The 23,400-nt window shown below is 43.1% G+C and overlaps 1 protein-coding gene across 2 annotated transcripts in view; it reads right to left on the bottom strand.

Moving 5' to 3' along the window:
• LOC148817486 (calmodulin-binding transcription activator 1-like) overlaps positions 1–23,400 on the bottom strand; it is a 421,546-nt gene that overhangs the window by 189,622 nt on the left and 208,524 nt on the right. For both annotated transcript variants that reach the window (XM_088937940.1, XM_088937938.1), the window contains exon 5: positions 4,825–4,960. In XM_088937940.1, coding sequence (XP_088794066.1) covers positions 4,825–4,960 — 136 coding nt within the window. The remainder of the gene's footprint in view (positions 1–4,824; positions 4,961–23,400) is intronic.

Below are 23,400 nucleotides of genomic sequence, written 5' to 3' on the forward strand. Positions count from 1 at the left end.
CTTCACTTTTTTAACTACAGAACTACAGTGTGCTTCAGTTCACAAATCACAAATTATTATCTTTGGTGTTGCACTACAATCTAATTTTGAACTGATTCATCAACAGACAACACCTATCACAGATTCCCATCAATGGCCACGACTATTGTTGCTTTACTATGACTAAACGTTTCAACATCTGTCTTCATTATTATCATTGAGAAAGAATGGCAGCACATTTTTACACGCTCCATTAAGTTCTTTCAGTGCACAGCTGAACTCCTGAAATAACACATTAGGCAGATTCCAAATGAAATAAAATGTTAAAACTGTGGAAGGATGCCTAATTATTGAGAAAAAAAAAACACAAACCAAAAGCAAGCTTCAGCACAGGGAGGGCAAAAAAAAAAAACTCTCAATAAGAAAGCTTATTTCAATCTGTATAATTATCTCCGGTAATGAAATATCTCGCAGGCTCTGCCATCTTCACTTAACAGAAATCAATACGTGTTTAGGGAGTTTATTAAAGTTTAGTAATAATGATGGAATGGGGGGCGGGGGTGAGTGCAAAAACAAAACACGCATTAAAACCCAATTAACGGCACTCTGGGAAACGTGACGCAGATCCCAGACCAGCCCGGAGAGGAAGACCGGCCCCGTGCCGACCCCAGGAGTAACGGGTCCGGTATGACCAGCTAGAACTTTTGAAGCTCGGGTTTAGACCATTCCCCTTTCCCCTTGATTTCACTAATTGCTTCTGTTGCTCCATGGATGTTGCTTCTGCCCAAAACATGACTGAAGGATCACCAAGAGCAAGAGGAGCCCCTCCAGCTACAGAGTAGTGTCCAGGAATTTTCTGAATGCCTAAAGCAAGTTTCAGTTTCAGTTCCCCACTCCTGCTGCCTATACAACTTGGGAAGACATTGCTTATGGAATATTATAAAGTTCAATCAGTCCTTATGCAGTACCTCTTTTTGTTCTAGAGCTACACTAGAGGTACAAATATATGAGGAATTTGTATATACAGTGAGGAATTCCTCATATATTTAGTGCATAATTCCTACTGTATGTATTTAATGTGTTTTTTACCAAGGTTTTTGTAAGTGAAAACATAAAGCATGAGGAGATAAACAGTAGTTCTTTAACCCACTCTACAGTTTCATCAGATCTTAATCATAGGATCCTTTTACTGTGTTTTTGGAAGTGCAGTGAAGTGCAGAATGCAGTTCATAGTATTCTAACTGGAGCTTCAGTAATTTGGTTAGATCCTTATAGTTGCGGAGAGGCGGGTTATGCGTAGCTCATCACAAGGGTGAGGTTACCCGGATCCCCCCTGTGTATTGCGAATACTGAGCCAGGGAGCCGCTGTAGCGGTGGAGAAGAGAGGTGAGAGGGGTAAAGGAGAGATGCCCTACGGGAAGTCCTGGGTGCGAGACTTATATACTCAGGCGAGCGCAAGTGTGCGAGACCTAACCTTCCTCACAATTTTCTATTAAAACCTTTGTTAAAATTCCATTTGACAGAAGCATCATGTGTTCAGATTTGTTATATACCATCCACTGCTAAATATTCCAGCAACAACAACAACAACCAAAAAGGTTCACAAAAAAACCAAACCAAATCTTCAGCAAAAATTGAGCTGCAGGGAGAAGGGCCCGGTATTCTTTCAACCTTTTATGGAAAGGCTGGCAGATAGCACATCCTTAATGATTACGGCTATTATTAAGGCCAAGGGAGAGCTTATGTCCTGTCAAATACATTGTGAACGGTTATGTGTTTTGCTATTTTATTATTTTGTCCCTACACCATTCCCCTTGCAAAGTTGTGGTGTGCATGCTGCACAACCACACACGCACGCACGCACGCTCAGTCACAGCACAGCCCCAGCCCGCAGCTTAGTTAGCACTGGCGAGAAGTGGCCGGAGTGTCAGGAGCCCTTACCAGTCATGGCCTCCTAATAATCTCCAACTATGAACTGGCTTCATCACTCTGTTCTCCTCCTCCTGATAGCTGATGTGTGGGGAGCGTTCTGGCGCACTCTGGCTGCCATCGCATCATCCAGGTGGGGCTGCACACTGGTGGTGGTGGAGGGGAGACCCCACTACCTGTAAAGCGCTTAAAGTGGAGTGTCTAGAAAAGCGCTATATACTGTAAGTGTAAGCCATGATTATTATTATTGGGAAAGTCGGGCGGCACACTATCAGCACACAGCTCAGGCTGGGGGGAGCTCTGATGCAGGCGACCCTCCCAGGTGTCCCCTGGTTAAATGTGCAGGGTTGGGGGGGGGGGGATGCTCATTTATCTACCCGCCTGCCCCACTTGCCCACAATGATGGCGAGATGTCAGGCAGGCAGCCGGCTATTTCACGGCCTGTTAATCGCTAATGCTGTAACAAGGCTTGTGTTCCAATTTTAGGGAACAGGGAGCATTACTGCGCCGATCAAGGTTTACCGGAGCTTTGGATGGGAGAGGGAAGGAGGCAGGGGGTGGGGGTGGTGAGGACTGCTCGTTCCAGTGGACTGTGGGGAAAAAAGAAGCCACCGTTTTCACGGATTGCTGAGCCAGCACTCCACACACACATGACGTGACAGCCACGGCAGCAGCACTCGGTCTCTCACGCGGCTACACAGCCCCGCCAGGCCAGCCGCTGCATGCTGAACCCCCCGACTCCCCATCGGGCGTTTCCGTACTCATGCTGGAGTCCTCTGAACTACTGTATGCCCCATGTGAAACACCCATCCCCAAGGCCAGCCTCTCCGTGGTAACAATCTCAGGGCTCTGGCTATAAAGACATAGCGAACTAACCCAAGAATTAGTGTGTATCGCTTGGTAACACTGATGAGGAATGATTTCAGGTTTCTATAAAGAGATCCGGAGGAGAGAGGGAACAGAGACTTATTATTCAGAGCTAGTACAGTAATGCAGGGCTCAAAGCTAGCAGCAATAACAATTATACAGCGATGTACTTCTATGTCAAACAATTCATTACGACACCACTGGCTTGCAGTGGTTTTCACAGTGAAATGCCCAAACCCTTCCCTCTGCCTAAAATGACCTTCCATAATCACTGCTCTGTTTCCCTCAACACAAGACCAGGGTGTCAGTGCCTCATAGTCTCCCCAGTACATCCCCTGTTCTTGGCACTTTCTTTTCTTAAACTTCTGTAGCTGCCCCACCTTCCTATACCAATTACCACTTTGTCTTTGGAAGCGATCTGCAAACACATTTAGAAGAATGCCAAAGCACCGGGTTTTGTGTGGCTGCAAACAGGTAAGGAGGTGGGGACTCCAGTGTGGCTGTTCGGCTCAGAAACCCATGCTTGGAGAGGGTGGAGCGTCTCACAGCCCAGAGATCACAGAAAGCACTCCAGACAGCACCACCTGGTAACAATGATAACTGGCCGGGAGGAGCTCTTTCAGGAGTCCATGCCTCATCACTGTGACGTATTATAGCTAGTTTAGCTTCTGCATTAATAATCAAGCACACGCAAAAACTTCTAGCACAGAAGCAAAGCTTTCCAGTGTACAGTACAAATAAAAGGTCCAGGAGGCGGCTGCATGATTTCATCTGCCCAAATCAGTATGGATGTGCCACAGAGAGCAGGGTTAGCCCAGCCCTGAAGAAGAGCTACAGGGACAAATGGCTCCCATCCAGTCAGTGATTTAATTCCACCATTTAATTGCTTCATTCATCAGGACTAGTGTTTCCTTTAGCCACTGAATACGGTCACCTACAATATAATATCTGTAGGAATGAGGCCCTTTCTGCAGCAGGTTTGGACCTACACAGTTAAAACTCATCATGCATAACTAAATCCAGTCTTTAAATCATTTAATTTTCTAATGCATCCAGAAAAGAACACCTTCCTCAAACAGATCTAACACAAGTCAGATTGATAGGTACACGCCTGGGAGTCTGTATCCATAATTCTCACAATGAAAGCTATCATATAAACCATATGTCACATTAGACATTAAAATACCTTTTATTCGGGAATCCAGAATGGCACTGCTCTGAAACAGATATCTAGTTTCTGAGTCTGATTCTGAAGACTAATGTGCCTTACAGAAACAAAAAAAAACCTAATTGGAAAATGCTCATCACATAAATAACAGACGTGAAATCAGCACAGACAGGAGTTAAGTGACAGAGGATGAAGTGTGCACTGATTCCGTCGTCTGACACAGGTTCCCAGTGCCTCTCTCTTCTCCAGGGGCCTTTTCTTAGAGAGCAAAGCCAACAAAAGTAGCACTCTAAAAAAAAAGCACCTTAGAGTCATTCTTCCTTTGTGCTCATGCAGAAACAGATCAAGAAAACAGAACAACTACACAACTTACTTTGGTTAAAGCAACTTCTGGTCTAAGCTGTGATGCACCCAACTCGCACCTTCTGCAGCGCATCCGTTCAGCAGAGAAAAAGATTAATGCACGCTCTCGATGGCAAAGGAACCAATTGGTGCTTTTCATAAGGTACAAATGCTCATCCCTGCAGCGGCTCCTTTGTAGGATAACAACTGATGCACTCTCTTCCTTGGGTGCGTACTTTGTAATATTTGTGAAGCCGCACCTTATTACTAAAATATGCCTGATATAATGGACCAACCTACCTTGATGAGAAAGCACATTTTGGTTCACCCACAAAAGCAGGCTCATTTTAACGAGACTTTTCTTAAACCTACAACAGGACAAACTGGGCCGATCCTTCTCTACATTGTGAACGAAATGACCGTGCCTTCAGCAGGCTTTCCCAGCGCTGCGCCGGAGTGCAGCAGTGTGGCACACCCCCAGGCCCCCAGGCCCCCAGGCCCCCAGGCCCCCAGGCCCCCAGGCCCGTGCTGCTGCTCACCTCCACTCCCTGCACCTTCAGCTTCATGTGATCCTCCCGCGTCGTCTTGCCATCTTTCCGCTTCTTCCAGCAGTAGCCATCCTTCCTGTACTTCACCTTCTTCCTGTTGTACAGTATCATGGACCCATTCTGTGGCCTGGGAGAGGACAGAGGAAGAGATCAGACGGATGTGTCGAGAGAGAGCCCTGACTGACCACAGCTGTACCCCTCGGCATGCAGCAGTTCTACGGTATTGCACATCTACGAGCAGAGAGGGACGTCGGCTTTGGGTTTTTCCATTGCAAGCCCCATGAGAGGCCCCCAGCCGTGACAAGCCCCTCACACTCCCTACAGAATTAACAGCAGCTTTTCGGCCTTTTTCACTCGTCATAATACCCTAGAGAAATGCACGTCTGAACGAAAGCAGAAATACATCAAATGGAAATGAAGAGTTTACCTTCTCTTTGTCGCCATCACAAACACAGAAGAAATGCTAGAACTGTCAAAACCTCAAAGGTTAAATGAAAACACTGGAGTCTAAATGAGTTGCGAGGGTTTCTTCTTTGTTAGTGATAGAAGAGGTAAAAGGACATTTTAGAGCTATCAAGCCTGGACAAATGGAAGTTAGGTCCTACGTGACCCCCTCTCACATCCAAACTGTTACAACAAAATGCACCACTAAGATCTATTTTGTTTGATTTTGTCGCATGGTGCACAATTTCATTTAGCCACTTTTTGCCAATATGGAGCCTCTATTTCACCTCAAACCTGCAACTCACTCAAGAGTGAAGAATGAAATGAAAACAAAAATCAACAAGCGTCCTCTGACCTCCGGCTTCGACCAGATTCACTTCTTCAAACCACATAGCTCACCTGCAGTCAATATCACACAAATTACTCAGGAGGACAGAGCTTGGTGTGGGTGATCTCTGCCTGGCTTCACAGCTTATTTGTTCAGCGGAAATGTGTTGATAAGTTTTGTCAGATATAATCAAATCTATCCATTTTTTCTTCCCTAGCTGATGAAAATGTCATACCAAAAATGTCTATTTCCAAATGGAGCTTTTGATATGCTAGGTCATTTTTAAGAAAATCTTTAACACGTTTCAGTACCTGGCACCAATGCCTGGCAATATCAGAACTACTGCACTGACTGCAGAGGAGACTATATGACTTACACTGCAGAGCACATTGATCCATCTCAGGTTTTAGCAGCTGCGGGTTTTTAAAGGAGACAGCATCAGGCACTAAATATTTAAGTTTTGTTACTTCATTCTGGAGTGATTTGACATGTAAGAATAAAACCTGCATCGCTTCTTTGCTTCATCTGAACAGTTCGTATAAGAGCTCATAAAAAAACGTAACTAGATCAAAATGCTATGCAATGGGAGTCTTATTGGTTTTCCCAAGTTTCTAACCAGTCAATCGACAAAAAAGTGTTGAGACCATGACAGCGGGCATTCCTTTCAAGATAAATCTTCCAAACTGAAGGCCTAATCAAGCCTGGGTGAGCTCAGCTTCTGAGAGACATCAAAGCGGTACGCCTGCAGTCCGAAAGTTACTCATGCAATTAATGACTAAGGATTTCTGAAGCTTAGCTCCTCAGATGTGAGACGATCACACACACGCACCAAGGGGCTACTCCAGCTGCCACAGCCTGGGAGTCCCAGACGAGAGCCGCTGTGCAACACTAAACCCAAATTTCGGCTCTTAGGAGCTGGGCAGATGAAGCTCACGAGATGGTAGAGCTACTGCAGGTGAAGGTTTAGCCATCCAAGAACTGGTCAAGGCTCGTTAACGAAGTAATAGCTGAGACAAAGCATGGCTCTAGGTTAAATATGACAGCAATTTCTCTCTCTCAGTATCTCTCACACACAACTCCTTAAAAACACCAACCACCCCCCCGACCCTAGCCACTACAACACAACACCACTGTTTTTTTTGGTCTTTTTTCCCTTCTCCTGCTTTACTTTTAATGCCCGGCACATCAATCTCCATCCCCGCTCCCGGGCCTGGCTCTTGTTTATCTTGTGATTGCTCATCAATCATTTCCCGGGACGAGTCTCGGGGGCTGTAAGGAAAGGGGGGGGGGGGGGGCTCCGAACAGCCTTGCACCGTGGCCCCTGACAGCACCTTTTAATTAGACACGCCGCTCAAAATCCCCGCATCCTCCATCCCCGCTCGCTCTCCGGCTGTCGGCGGCACGTCGCGCGTCAGGGAGCTGCTCACAGGGTCCACATCTCCACCCCGACTGTACCTTCTCCTCTCTCGTAATTTACAGCCCGGCCTGTCTCTCTCTTAATAGGGCTTCTATTTTCTCATCTTATTTTTTCTTATTGCAGGGGCGCCTGCAGTAGTTTCTCATGTGCGATACAGCTGAGCTCAAGTCGAGCAGCTCCCAATCCCCCCCCAGCCCCAGGCAGGCTGCGTCTGTCGCGGGGGCACGCGATGGTACGTCTCCAGTCTCAAACAGGAGCCTCGCTCTGGCCTTACAGTGTCGAATTCCTTGGAATCACTTTGTGCGCGTTTCTTTCACCACCATGAGATACAACTCATTAAAAGTCTGGCGTCGGTACTACAGTGGGATGCTTTAAAGTCACATACTGTACCTGAACACGTTCACTGGCTTTCATTTACACTGTAGCATTCTGACATCTTATTAGGATATATAAGACTCTCTGAACAAACAAAATGAGCTATTTTTACTGTCCAAAATATATACAGTATATGATCTAAAAACATGACACATCTATAAAAACAGCCACCGTAATTGATACGGATCTGCAAATTCTACAAAACAGTAAAGATTTCACTTTATTGCTTTATTTACGCTTTATGACCTGCAGTATAAAAGATTGTTTTCACTTACTAAAGACCTGGACATATCCACATAACCTTTTTTTCTTTAATTCTTGAGAATACCCTTTTGACAGTACACCATCATTCATCACCTACAATACTAGAATTGATGAGAAAAAAAAATCTTTAATTTGTCCATAAAACAAATGCAGTTCAAAAACAGTGTGAGGCCCAAGCACTGTGACAATTAGCCCTACTAATTAATCTTGGAGCAAGCACACTAGTTTGTTTTTATGTGCAAACAGTAAGAACCTACATTCCACAAATGTCTAAGACAGATACACTTGGTCTATCAACCAAGCTCCCAAGAGCGTTTTTCAGTGTAAACCGATCACTGCGATAGCTTCTTGTAGGGAGAGTCTGTATTCAGAGTTCTCTCCATTTTTATTAAAAAGTCCTAGGTGTTTATCCACATGAAGCGATTGATATTTGCTTTGATTTTCTTTTGAAGGCATACTATTTTTGGACGCAAGACATCTTGTTCCCAGAAAAAAATTACATTAAAACAATTTCTGAAGCAGGCCTACAGCATAAATTTAAAACTCTGAGAAGCTGCTCACAAGGAATAACAAAGATTATGTAGTTCTCTGTACAAATTGCCTAGCGCTGCACACTTAGGCCATTCAATTAATCTTATCTAAATTATACATATTTGGCAGCAAAGAAAAAAAAAGTGCTAACCTCCCTGTTATCAAAGCTTGCTAGCAAAAAGCTTTCTGTTATGTAAAATAAAATAAGGCTTCCAAATCCAACATTAACAGTATTTTCTTCTCACTTGTGCTCATTTTATAATCATTTGCACTTAAGCTTACATTAGCAACGGCCTAGTTGCCTAGAAGTGCATAATTTGCAAATAGTGCTATTTCTGAACCTTAGTGATATTAACCAGAACAATTTGTTAAAGATCCTATGACTCCAAACTGCTTCATCTAAAGAGACCTTCCACGTGAACAGAAGTGGCCTTATCTGAGTGACAATACAACTGGGGTTAAACACCTAGCACAAACTGGAGCAGACAGATCAATATCTACTAGCTTAGCTTTGTGGGATATCCAGATATAGACAGTTAAGCACAGACCATAACACGTGATAATGCCACACTATTGGCTATATGGATAATTAAATTGTCTTTGTGGCAGGGGGTGGGGTGGGGTTTAATTTAGCAGATTCTCCTTTTAGTTCAAAGAAACTCCGGTGGTCTCAGATTTGGATCAGCTGGGAAACAACTACATCCTAATTTTCTGCTTTCAAAGAGACACAAAATTGAAGGTGGTGTGGTCTTCCCATAAAGTATTTGGACGTTTATAAAACAATATTCATTTTTTTCCTGCGAATCAAATAATTAGACCAATTAAGTAATTAAGAGCTCAGTTTGAAGGAAAGCCAGAAGCAGAAGAGGCCCTGGAGGAATTAAGTTTGACAGCTCTGTCAAACACTGACAGATTGCAATGACTAAACCACTTCAGCCTTAAACAAAGAAGACTTGCGGGAGATCGCAGCTTAGCTTTCCGTTTCTGAAGAGGGACAGATAAAGTTAAGCCTACTAATACCTGAGGTATTAAAAAATAAATAACAGGAGGTGCACTGTTATATTAGGGGATGTCAGGGAAGGGAACAAATTATTGAGCTCTGCTTTTTGATGCTGACTTGCATAGATTTTTCATGAAATGGTCAGGTACGGGCTTCAGGATCAATAAGGTGCTCAGGGAGGCTCCTCATCCCATCTCTAAATCCACATGTCCTGTAACTACTGGGAATTCAGCGCTATGTTAACGAATGGAACTATTCCATTTTCCGGTAAAGCTATTTTGAAGAATTCCTTGTGTCGTTTTCAAATGCTGAAGTAAACCTATGCACACATTTCAAAACTGAAGTGGATTTTTTGGGAGGCATTAAGGAGCCGGCCAGCTCATATTTCTTGCCTGTCTGCGTGCCTCTGTATAAACAAACCCTGCAGCGCTGCATAATCTTTACCCACTCATCCACGGCTCGTCCGAATTGCTTGTTGGCACGAGCCTGTGAGTATCGGTCCCCAAGTGCACAAAGGTGAAAGATTGCTTGCTGTTATCAATTACCCATCAGAGCCATCAGCAGCTACTGAAGCTGCGGCTCACATGTGAACTCTAATGCATCAGAAAAACAAGTCGGTCAGCAAAGATCTGGCAGCTCACACACTCCTGGTTAGATATTTTTCTTTCACCATGTTTTTCTCACACAATGCACGCTTCTATGCTTCAAATAATAATGACACAACGCCATATATCCTCTGTTGGCCCTTATTTCTTCTCCTCTGTCTACCTCTGTGTGTTATTTTGAGATTTCACATACTGCATAGCCTAAGCAATCAAGGGACGCCACCTTAAAATGAGCAATCTGAAAATTACAGCCTTTTCTCCCAGGATTTTCACTCAAGTGCTACAGTGTATACACCTTCCTTCTGGATTGATCATCAGCATAAGGCTTTGTGAAAAGAAAAAGGAGCAAGCTACTAGATAAGGATGTTGGTGTCGGCTCCATTTTGTGCTCGGTGTTGTTTCACGGCTGTCTTTGTTAATCTTAACAGGCTTTGGCTCTGTGTATTGAAACATAGGTGCATTTACCTGGTATATAAGGCTGTGGGCTCATGTATTGATGCTGTTTATTATCATACCATGCCCAATAGAATAGTCTCACAGTAATTTGTTATTATTGGCTAAACGGTCAACAGGAGAAGAACTTTCTAAATATTCATCAAACACAAAACTTCAAAATAATGCATGTGTGCTGCACATTCCTGAAGCGTAGCTTAGTACTGTATATTTAGATCTCACTGCACTTCACTGTTAAATTATGTTGCATTATGCATTAGCATCTCATTTGTTTCTTTGAACCCTGCATGCTGAAAACATTTTGGTCCTGGTGTCTTGTTACATTTCCCCCCCCCCCCAGTATATGTCAGGAATGGCTACAGTGATGACTACACTGGTAGAGCATGCGCACATCATTGTCTTGGCTGAAGCTACTGCTCAGTAAAGTGCCTGGAAAGCTGTTTAAATATAAATGTACACCTTGTTCACAACGGTCAATGCTTCCAGAAAGTAGTTTGTGCATGAAATATAAATGCAACTCTTAAATATAACTAATATAACTATGAACACCCATCAGACAGGGATTCACTACAGGTGAAATGTACAAAAATGTGTTACCAGTTCCCCCCCCCCCCAGGTCAGCCAAAGAAGTGCTTTCTCCTTTTGTAAGGGACATGGCAAACTTTAACAAAGGGGGCTTTTCATTACTAGGCTCAGTCGGAGCAGGTCTCCTCCCGCCTGCTCAGCGATGACATACCCGGATCAGGGCCGCTCTGAGCGAAGACAGAACAGTAATAAATCGGCAGGCGGCAGCGGCGGCATTCTCGCTGACCCCCTGCGCGGGGTGAGAACGCGCCGGTCTCTATCTCCCCGCCCGCGCGACTGCCTGGAAACAGTCGCCGATACCTGCCAGCAGAAAACAGATGTTCCTCCACAGGCTTATCTTGATGGAAAAACCAAAGACAATTTAAAAAGAATATAAATTACAGCTGTGTGCGTCCGCGTCCCTGCCCACAGAAGACCCGGGAGTGGATGAGAAAAGGGGGTGGGAGGGGGTGCCTTCCATCCTCTTATCTCCGGCACACCAGCCTGCTGAGTGGAACTGAAGGACTGACAGGAGCGCGCGATGAGGGCCTGATAACAGAGCCGAGCCCCTCACAAGCGCTCCAGCGCACAACACACCTACCCCACTGACACTGGTCACGTGCACGAGGGCACGCTCAAGAGGGACACAAAGGTGTGTGCTGTACAGCATACGTGATGCTTTCTGAAGGCTCAAAAAACAGATGCACTTTTAGGGAGACAAATCAAATGTAATAACATCTAGATATAATCGTAACTTGCATGCTTCGCAGCCGCAATAAAACTGATAGTTTCTCTGTTCCAAGCAGCACCCTGCGGTGCAGCTCATTGACAGACAGATCTGTCAATCTGGCCACAATTTTTAAATTTTCAAACTGGGATGGAAAATTAGTCGATTGCACCGCTTAAAATAGGATGATGGATAAGCACTAAGGATGAGAACCCCCTAAGAGGCTGTCTTTTTTATGTGCGCTCTCATTAGCAGCAGGCAGTCAAGGGCTTGTTCTAATCGCAAAATGGGAACAGGGCTCTTCTTCAGAACCTGCAGTCGGGGTCTTTGAAGGAGACGTGTGCATCTTCTTATTCTGTCGCCAGAACGTTCGCCCTGCCACTCGTCGCTCTGTCAAACCGTTCCTTTAAATACAGATTCAGAAAACGACTGTCTGGGGCTACAGAGGGTAAATGAGAACCTCAAGGCCCACCTTTAGGAAATTAAGATCTTTAATCTCAATTGGGACAAGATGGAGTAGTACTGTATATCCTTAAAAAGGTGATAAACAATACTATTGGCAAATAAATACTATACTTTACAATGAAAGCTTTAGTTATCTACTGTATGTATTGAAATGTGCTAGAGTAACATGAAATGCAATAAGGAGGGTAACATACTGACATACTCCATCATGCGCCTGTGGTCACAGATACATGAAGAAGCTATTAAGATATGTGATTTCCTGTGGATGTCATTGTATTGTTGTCATGACAGAAGGTACTGTATAAAGGGGATTCATTGGGTAGGAATGCCTGGTTTAGCCAGAAGGGTGACTGTCCAGTACTCTGCTGGAGCAAGATACAGTACTCCTGCAGTACAACAGCAGCATTGTGCACCTGGCACTGTGCATCAGAATGCCACAACTGGAAACTCAAGAATTAAAAACGCTGCTGTATGAGTAAATACTGTGTGCTCTGTTCAAAGCCTCAGCTCATCCACTCTACCTAATCTGAACTTGCTAAAATGTAAAAGGGAGAAACTGACATGCTTCATTCGGGTCTTTGATGGCCCACAGATTTTGTGGGAACAGTGAGTGTATTAGTTTGAAGAACCTGCCTATTTTCACCTATTGCACATTTCGCCATCCATGCTGGTTATTAACAGAGAGAACATTTCATTTCAGCTTGGCCTAATTCTACCTTCTTCTCTTCCTTGAAGGGTCCACAGCCTCTCGGCGGGAAATAAATTAATTTCTCTGAAGCTCCTCACAAAGGACCTGCTATTTGAAACTGAGCAATGAGTATGTGTCCATGTTTATTATTTAAATGGAAATGCATGTGCTTATTCAACTTTAATGCAATTGCCTCCTTTTTAAGGCATCGGCTTTTCAATTTGACAGCCGTGTTCATTTGTCTGTCTGTATCAGGTCTGTATATGCCGAGGAAGAAAATGTCTTTGTGTTTAAGGTTTAAAATTATTAAAAATAATTAGTTTCAGGGTGTTTTAGAGAAAGGTCCTTCAGCTGTGTAGAAAGAACTTCTATTTCCAGGTTAGAAACTTTGAAATATTCTTCTATTCTGACATTATCGTGTCATGGAGTTTTCTGAGCAACAACTAATTTGTTTATTTGTTTATAAAGAGCCTTTCATGCACAAGGCTCAAGCGCTTAACAGGGAAAACAAAGCTGAAGAGCAGTTGAAAGAGATAAAATAGGTGTGATTCATTATGACTAAAGGAATCAAAGCTAAAAATCAAAGTGAAAATAAAGACGAAAATATAATCCGGTAACACACCACAATGAATTAGTTGAAAACCAAAAATTAACTTTTAAAAGTGTGTCTGAAACAGGGATGTGAAACTAGCCACAGAAGGAGAGCTTTACTGCAGTGAAGCAGTGAGTTCCAGAGCAGTGGAGCCCGAGCACAGAAGGCAGCTGTCTTGTCCGAAACATCCAGAAGCAAATTATTTGGTATCATTTAAACCTCGCGTGCAACATGCAAGCCGTCTTTTCTATCTCCGTCTTTTATTTGCACACTGATTTCCAATCCCTCTAGCATACAGTACAGCACTGTACCATCTATTTAAATTTCAATAGTTCAGCTTGGCTCCAGGATGCTTTACACTACTTCCGCTCCCCTCCACATTCTGCTGCCGCGTCTGCTGTGCATATGTGTTCCTACGTCTGTGGATTATGGTGACATGTTGCAAAGAGGGTGAATTTTATACTCAATAATAGATGGCCTTGAGGGGATTACAAAGAACATCACTCCACAGAGCAGCAGATACGTCGTAAACCACAAGAGATTCGGGACAGATGAAAGCAAGGGCTGTGGTTCGGCTGCTGCCAAAACAAACTGGATCCATTTATGGAATTTATTTTTTTTTCAATTAGATTTTAGATTTTACTGCTTTATTATTGGTGGTGGTGTTAATACTGTGTCATGGTTCCTACGGCAGTCGTTGTAGTTGTCATAGTGACAGCACGACTGTATACTGTAAAAGCGGTGGCGACAGCATTAGTTGCAGCAAATTTCCATTGGGGGGGGGGGGACAGAGAATTTTTCTGCTTGTATCCGAAGATTCAAATTTCAATGACATCTAATTCTGTAACTCAAAGGTGGATTTATGTTTTGACGTCACTCAGATTATGACATTCGTGTTTTTCAGTATGTTCCAGACGGAATTATAGTGTCTAATCTACAGTACACACATCGTGATGTGCTGCACTAATTACTGCCCTGCGTCCGAGAGGTTCATCTGACCTGAGCAAGGTGACCTGGGCAGCTACAGAGCTTCCCATTGAGTGGAGTTAACTGCTCTCCCATCAGAACAAACTCGCCCTGCTGAACCACTTGAGGGCTGAAGAACAATATCAATGGCTGACCTTCACTCCCTCTGAGACGGCATCACCCGTCTGGACTTCCCTTCCCAGAAAAAAGGATAAAGAACAGCTTCTCGTCTAAATTTAGGATCAGTAATCTAAACTGTGCGTCTCTTTTTAGCAAACGGAAAAGGAAACCACTGAAGCAAGATTGTTTTTCATTTTCTACAATACCCTTTAGAGTCCAGATGGTGTCGGTGTTCCACGATGAAAACCGTTATAGAGATGAGAGAAAAAAGGGTTAATGTCAATGTGTTGATGGCAATCGTTGCTCCTGCAGGAATGGGCTCCAGTTTCTGTGGTTTGTAGGACAGCGGGTTCATATTAAGATCACTGTAGATGCACTCGTCTGACCTGCAAGCCATGAGGAATGTACCACTCCCAGGAGCTATGAGCGTCATGAGCAGACTGACAGGATCTGCCATAGTGTCTGACTCTTTCAGAACAGCCGCTGTGCTCATTTTCAGTGCAAGGGGCCAGGGTCTGAATCTGAGTGCTGCCAGCCCCCATAGGCTCTTCCCAGTAGCGGAAACTCAAACGTCCGAGAACACAGTCATGTCATGCCAAGCCCATAAGCCAATCCATTCATGGGGTAGAGGGGCACCAGAGCCAATCTTGCCAAGGCAAGGTAATGAGATGGAACACCTAGCTTCCTTCCTCTTTGGCCTTTGGGGCAAGAAATAGATCAAATCCTTCAATTATAAGCACCGTGTACACCACCTGAGCCAGCCAGAGACAGGAAATTCCCAGTAATCCGACTATCTTTTCAGCTCTGGTGGTCAAAGCTCTCAGAAGAGTGGGGTGCATCCAGCAAAGTAGATTAATATAACCACAGTGGCCTGTGAGGCCTGCAGGGCTTTGTCAGGAATGAGTATTCCTAAACTGATTTAGCTTTTCTAAGATTAGGTGATGTATCTAAAAGCACTATGAGGAAAAACCCTTCTTGCTCCTTTTGCATTAGCCTGTTACAGAGGAAATCACCTGACACCAAGTGAAACCTTTATTTATTTGTAACTCAGACATTTACTGTACTTTGGAAGCTGGCATAACAGGACACAATGGAATGGTGACCATGGTTTGAAACCTGGCTTTGAAAACAACAATGCCCATGTGTCTTTATCAAAGGGGTTCTCTCAGCTAGCATCTGTAATCGCCAAACATGACGCTTAAAATACCCGTCAAGCACCTTAAGGCAATGATGACTCAGATAAAAATACAATTTTTACAGCCATTGGAAAGATCTAACACAGATATTTGTAGATTATCACAGCTTTCCCAATAACTGCCTGTTTTATTGTATTTTATAAATGTAAGCTTTGCCCCGCATGCACAAAGATTCTCAGGATTGTCACTTATGACTATGTCATTTGTTTTAGGATAACAATTTTACATACAATTAGTTCTTTGTTTTCCCATTCAAACTTCAGTTTAGCTTTTATATTTGGACATTATGAATAATAGAAATGAACTAAAAATGCAAAACATATTCCTTAAAAAACTCACTTCTTGAGGATCTGCAGATGTATTGACCTGTTGCCTAAAGTTGTTTTATAATGTGTGAAAAGCATCTGGATTTGTTATAGTGCATCATGTGCATTATTGAACATACAAATAAAAGGATTTTCGATTGAGGGAAGTCCACTTTATGAAACAGCACTCTCTCAATAATAAAAAAATCAGCTTATTAAACTCAAGATTTAGATGTTCTCCCAACGCAGGGTTATAAGGTGAAATCTCATCTTTAAAAAAAGCATAAGGAAGATGTATCATTTACAACTATAAAACAGACAAGGATCATCACTAGAAAGCAGATGGCATACATTAGAAAGCAATCATCATTTGTTTCCTTAAGTAGTCTTCCAAGCTTGGACACTTCTTTGCAATTGCTTTATTTATGTATACACTTTTTACATTGTGTGTTTTTCTTCAGAGGGAAAGTACACGTATAGGCTTTTAAAAATTGCATACGTGTGCATCTTCTCTAAAATAGAACAAATTTCTAGGGATGCTTTACTTTTTTTGCAATTTCCTCTAAGTTCCCTTCTTACAGATGTATACTAGTTGTTAGCCCGTCTAAATCACTGACCTAAAAACAAATATATTTCTGCACTTACAGTATCTGTGTCAGCTGAACAAGATGAAATGGCACAGGACCCATGTTAGTGACTTACAGGCTTACAGGTCTCTTGGTGGTGGGTGGCTCTGTGGCTCAGGATCTGCGCCTGGGGCTGGAAAGTTGCCGGTTCAAATCCCAAGGCCAGCACAGGAATCCTACTGTGTTGGGCCCCTGAGCAAGGGCCCTTAACCCCAGCTGCTCCAGGGGGGCCGTATAAATGGCCCTGCGCTCTGACCCCAAGCTTCTCTCTCTGTCTGTGTGTCTCATGGAGAGCAAGCTGGGGTATGCGAAAAGACAAATTCCTAATACAAGAAATTGTATAGGGCCAATAAAGTGACCTTATGTTATCTTACCTTTGAACAGTACCCAACTTCAAGTGTCCTCTCTATCATAAGGCGGAGCACAACTAATGAATGTTCATGATGCCAGAATTCAACACTTAAAGATACCAGTATCCAAATTCACTACAGGCGGGGTTGAATATCAAAGGGCAAACACAGGCAGGGGGGATGCGGAAGAGTGTTTAGTCTGAAAGACAGCCATCAAGCTGCAATAGAGAGTCATTCAGAGACCCACATAACCAACGTGATACAGCTGTACACAGGATGAGAACTGATTTTGAACTCCCTGGATGGCAAAGTGAAGTGAGGTTTGATTAATTGGTGGATTAAAAAAATCTATAGGCTCTCTATGTGCTTAAATCTATATAAACAATTCAAAATGAATATGGTATATGAGGTCATCTTAGTCTAAAGTAAATGAAGAAGTATAGAATTTTCTCAAGACAAAGCACCAACCCAATAGGTTCGGCATGCTCTTCCAAAATTCTGTGTGTGTTTATATACTGTACATGTGCATGGAGATTAAAAAGTCAACACCTTGTGTGCACTTAAGAATTCGTCACTTTGAGTGGTTGAACAAAGCCCTGTCAATCACTACTGCATTACCTGTGAATAGTAGACTTCTAAGGATCTTGGCTCAACAGAATCTGAATGAGTACAAGATGTTGAGAAATCGCCCCTCTGCCCCCTCCCCTGCTCCTTTCAGAGTTTTTATTTATAATCCTACAGTAATCCATGTGTCTTGTGCAGAACCACTGTGATCCCAGAAATAATCATCACGCATCCGGAGGGGATAAAAACCCTTTTCAAAGCCAAAGGGGGCAGGGACACAGACAGGGAAGAGGAACTTGTTCTGACAGAGTGACAGGCAGGACTGGGGAAATGAAAGAATGAAGAAATGAAATCGGAAAGAAAGAGAGGAGGTGCTGGACTGCAGACTGGAGGGAGTACGCTGGAGTCTATCAGCAGGTTTGGAACGGAACAGACCGGTGAACAGCTGACTGAGATAAAGAGGAGATTTGTACAGAAATGCATCACAAAGGCACTACACCATGAAACAAATCTCGTCCAACTCTTCTTCATACAAAGACAAGCTCGGCAAACAAAAAAACAAGAGTGCCTTTCAGTTTAGTTTTGTGACGGAATGAAATAACAAGAAAAGAAATGATCAAAAGCCCAAATTATAGGAACTGTAACTAAACTAAAGCAGAGAAAGACCACTTCTTTCACAGTCCTGTCACCTAAGGATGAAATCCCACTCATAGCACTACAGGTCCCTTCAAAACAGAATGAGTGGCACAGTTTCCACGTCTCCTTCAAAGAAAAGCTGTGAGTCAGAGAGGTTGAAGTGCTTATTAACACAGTTTAAAGAAAAACCTCTTTTTTCCATTTTTATCTTGCACTCTTTTAATACAACCATTTATGTGCATTTCATGTGACTGTGTTGTTTCTCTTGTTCTTGTAATTTGCGATTTTAACTACTGTAGCTTCTGAAATGGCATCTCTAAGCTAAATTAGAGGTTGGATAATTGGGAAATGAACTGTCCAGCTTTGTACAGCATTCGTTTTTTTACGGCATACTTGGACAGAATATACAGTAACTGGTTCCTACAACTGAAGATAATTTTATACATTTTACTTTAAGTGCCACGAGAAAGAAATTAATTAATGAGAGGAACTGGCTACAAAAAAGTCCTTTAAGAAGGGAAACTGCGACATGTCCCCACTGCTAGACAAGCGTGTGACTGCTCACCGAGTGTCGAATTAATGACAAGTGTGTCTGTAGCATGATCTGTTGATACCCAGAAGAGCTGCAGAACTTCAGAACTCAAAATGCTGGATACTGTCTGATGTCTGGGAACAGTGCAGATTTCATGGGCTTTCCCACCCACCCCTGTCCCCAGTATCTTCCCACCTCATTCCCAGCGATTCAAAGGAGCACATTTCCACTCCGCTAACTCCCAGTGTAGGTTGAGAGTAAGCACACAGCTCCACCACTGACACACGTAGGAAAGCACAGCAAATCCCTGTGATACACAGGCACAGACCTGAGCACACACACACATACACACACACACAGGCCTGGATGCGCAGTGCATATTCACATTCACACAGAAACACAATCACTGTGTTCTTCTTCACTGGCCTGCTCCTGTCTGTGTGTAGACTACACAAACTCAAGCACACACCAAATTCTTCATTGATGATACAGTATGTTCTCAAAAAGACAACGTTTCAGTATGAAATAGTGACCAGGAGGAAGCCTGGGCTGACAGATGTTTTGTGGAAGACATTCGGACATTCATTTCACTCCGAAAAAAGCACAAAAAAAAGTTTGCTCAAATTTACTATAAATGAATTGCTCGAGTTAAACAGCAGCCAGAGAATCAGGAAACGACGCCGGAGTGGAAGAAACACATTTCTCAATCTGTGCAAATGCGGCATCAGAGCAAACAGTTTTAGAAAGGGCTCCTGTTGTTGTCCGTGGCTTCAGCTGGCTGCCTTGCCCAAGAGCCTGTCCCCTGACTACTGCCTTTCATGGTCGAGTGAAGAAAAACAAGGGGAGACGGCTGGAGAATCTCCCAGGCACAGGCACGCAGAGGAGCTTGCTGCTTTTCAAATAACGGGGATGAGGAGGAACAAGAGCCTAGCACACCTAATGCATATAAATGCTTATAAAGCAAGGCGTGCAGCGCATACCAAGAACATCTGGGACCTCCTGGCTGGACTCAACAGCTGGACCACGATTACTCTTCTTCTCTGCTCTTGTATTCATTTCAGGTTTGCACTGCTCAGGCAGTGCACAAACAGCTGCTGGGAGTAGTTTCAGGTAGTTCTTATTTAAACATCTGAGAGCTGCAATTTTGAAACTCCTACAGGTATTACAAGAAGTGTATGATGTTCAATTCATTGCTTTTGCAACATTTTAAAAAAAGGAGGAGGTGAAAACTGTTCATGTTTATCTGCAACTTTTATCTGAATAGAATTATTACAAAGCATACTGTACCTCTGTGCAAAAAAAATCTATCTTTAAAAATGGGTTTGAATGAAGAATCAGTGCTAATAGTTATAGATATTCAGCTATTTTAAGTATTCAATATCTTGTACTTTGTATTTAGAGATACAGTATACTGTAGTTGGCCTAACAAAGCAACTGCACTGTAGAAACTGTACACCAAGGCCAGACTAATGAAACATTCCAGTGGACATTCAATGGCTTCTAATGCAGCGTCATGCCACTCTGCACACGACAAACTGAAGGGCAAAAACACTGCCACTGCCCATCAGCACACCTGAGATGTAGCACCCTCTGGTGCATCTTGTTGTCTAGGGTTATGCATTTTCCATGTTTCCATTTGCATTTTCACACATTTTCAATGCTCAACCATTTTCACAATGCATATGTCAGCATAAGCCAAGTAACAGTACTGTATATGCAGAATTTACAATGTCCTCTCCAAAGCTCTATAAAGCTCTGATGCTAGGAAACAGACATTTCCTTCTGTTACCTATATCCAGGTACAAGACGGAGCAACACAAGAATGCTAGAATGCAGTCAAACATCTTAACCAGGGAAGGAAAATCTATAGCCCTGAAGACATATATTGAGGCCAAAAAATCCTGAGTTTGTTGTAAAAATGACGTAGTGCCTCACCATCGCTGACACTTTAAGGCTCTTGTTTTTATGAGTGCCTTTGTGTACCATGGGGATAAAAGAATCATAAACTGCTCCTTTGTCTTGTTGCTTTAGATTTATAACGTTCGTTAAGGCAATGACACAACCTGCTTATGATGTCCTGAACGCAGACCGTAATTATGCCAGAATTCCCTTTTTATTGATGTAACTTGTTATTTTAATTATGCTTTCTTGGCTTTTAAAGCACAGCCAAAAGAAGGCCAGTGCACAGGGCAAAAGCTGACAGTGAAATTGACATTACAGAAGAGAACATTTAGACAAACCTTTTAACTTGAATGACTTAATTTTTTTCAAAAGAAGATGAAAACAATCTGTTTTAACTCTTTCAATCCCGGAATACGTCAAAGACTATTTCATGAAATGACAGTGACAAAAATTATTTCTCTGAGTCTAGAGTGATGTGCATTTCCTTTTGGCAAACTCATCTTTTAGCAAAGATCAGTCAAAGCGAGGATGCATTAATAAAATTATCTAGAGAAACATTTCTTCCACACCGCCTTCTGAGACGTTTAAAAAGATTTTTTTTTTTAAAGATCCTTTTGATTTGTTAGAAAAAACTTTTTAGCATGAAAAACTACCATTTAAGCTGAAACAGGATTGGCCAGATAATACAGAAGTCAAGTAACCACAGATTTAAAATAAATAATTCAAACAAAAATTGAAAAAATTAAAAACACACTGCGCCTGCTCAGCTGATCCAATGAGGTGTACTCACACGAAGGACTCACTTCAACCTTTACAGAAGTTGTTTAGGAAGTTCTGTCCCTGGAGGAGGAGAGGGGGGGGGTGAGAAGTCAAAGCCAGCAAAGACAGAATAAAATAGTAATTTCGCACAGCGACTTTTTCATTACCGCGAGTCTCCCATCAGCCCCAGGACAGGGATTCCAGTAGAGGAAAGTGACCTCCGGGGGGGGACACCTGCTCACCTGCTCACAGCCCTGCCAGGGTGACAGCCTCACACCTGCCCCCGACACACCGCCCCATCTGCTTCACCGAACCCCAGGGGCTCACAGCTATTCCAGTCCTCCTGTCTGTCTGTCGCTTTCTCACAAGACACCTGCTCCCTCCGGGCTCTCCGACCGACACTGACTGCTTACATTAAAAAAGCCCATTGTGGTTTGTGTTTCAGGCTGGACTGCTGTGCTGTGCATAAGAATCACGCAGTCTGATTTGGGCACTCTTTAATTTCTACATTTACAGAACAGAGATGCTAAATTCTCGCTCTGATCAGAACATGCATATTTTATCCCTGGCATTCTTATTATTCCCATGATTTTTTCCTCAAAGAAGGAAGGTTGCTTTTACCAGTAGGTGAACTTACTGAACTTAAGAAGACAATTGTGTCATAATGCGATGTCACGTTATACTGAATGCTGTGAAAATCCTGACAGACAGATCTCACTCTGCAAGGCTGTTGTTTCACAGCTGTACCCCCCCAGAATCCTTTTGTGTGGTAACAACAACTCCCCACACCCCCATGTTGGCTGTACCCCTCGAGTACAAACAGATCTTGTGTGTTTCAACATTTCACAGCCAAAGGCCGCAAAGAGAGAGAAAGATAAGGGGGAGGGGATTCATTTAGAGTCCTTCTGCCTTCTTCCTAGCTGCTGTTTGTCGATTGAACAGCCAGCCGTAACAGAAGCAGCTACAGTAATGCTACAATTAGAAATCCCAGGCCTGGCCTATTGGCAATTTTCACAGTGGCTTCACACATACACACAGCCCAGCTCCTGGCAAGATCTATAATTCACACTCCATTCCACTCAACACTACACAGACCTCTGACATCTTTCCATTTTTTATTTATTTCTTTTTTTATCTTTTCTTATGTACTCCACGCTTTTCTTGGGTTTTTCTTTCCTGTCCAGGTTCCAAAGAGGGAGATCTCTTGCTGGATGAGCTTCATTTTAAGTGTTAATGCACAGGCTTTCATGAGTCTCCGGCATCCACGGCTCCCATCTGTAGTCTGTAGTAGGTTTCCATTCATGAAACAGAGGTAGCGGGGATCGCTTGCATTCTTTCTCCCACTCGCATCGGCTCTCTGTGTTGTCTTACAGGCAGTGCTGAGGTCTCCAGTGTCAGAGCTAGGTGGTCCTGCACTGCTAATGACTCATTATACGTCACTCTGAGCAAGAGCTTAACCTCCTTGTGTTCTCTGCTTCAAAACAAGATGTAAAGCCAGAGCCTTATTATAAGAGGCTCCGCAGTGGCAGTTGTTAATATTCAGTTCATCCTCTAGTCTCTGGAAGATAATTTGGATGAAAGTGCATGCTAAATGACTAATTTTTATCATTATTATCATTACTGCTTCTGCCCGGACTGACATTTGCCAAGCTGATTCAATGTATCATAATGGTGCTCTTACTGATTCACAAAAATGACACGCGATTTGCTGCTCCAGTAAACTTCTTGGCAACAGCCTGTGAGAAGGATTGAAGAAACCGTTTTGGTTGGAACAGGTAACCAGCACAGTGAAGTTCCAACTAAATTCTGTGATATTTACTCCTTGGTTTTCATTCCGAATTCTGAACAAACTAGCAGAAACAATTATTGACTCAACCAGTCTCAAAAAGAATTGTTTTTATGAGCTTTAGCCATCATGCCCAGTATTTCAGGTGTTGCATAATCATAGTCTTACAGACTTACAGAGTCGTAGTCTCTGTAAGTCTTACAGAGGTCAGTATCATGGCTTTAAGCACAAACCATAACTCTGAATAATGAAGTTCACAATGTGTTGGAATTTAAGACGGAAATGAAATAACTGCAGGTGATGCAAACCATCTTATTAGTGCCAATGCACTGACCCTTCAGCTCAGGGAGGCCTTGTCCTGGAGGAAAAACA

The sequence above is a fragment of the Atractosteus spatula genome, chromosome 20 (genome assembly GCF_055471065.1).
Source record: "Atractosteus spatula isolate fAtrSpa1 chromosome 20, fAtrSpa1.hap1, whole genome shotgun sequence".
NCBI classification, from domain to species: domain Eukaryota; kingdom Metazoa; phylum Chordata; class Actinopteri; order Semionotiformes; family Lepisosteidae; genus Atractosteus; species Atractosteus spatula.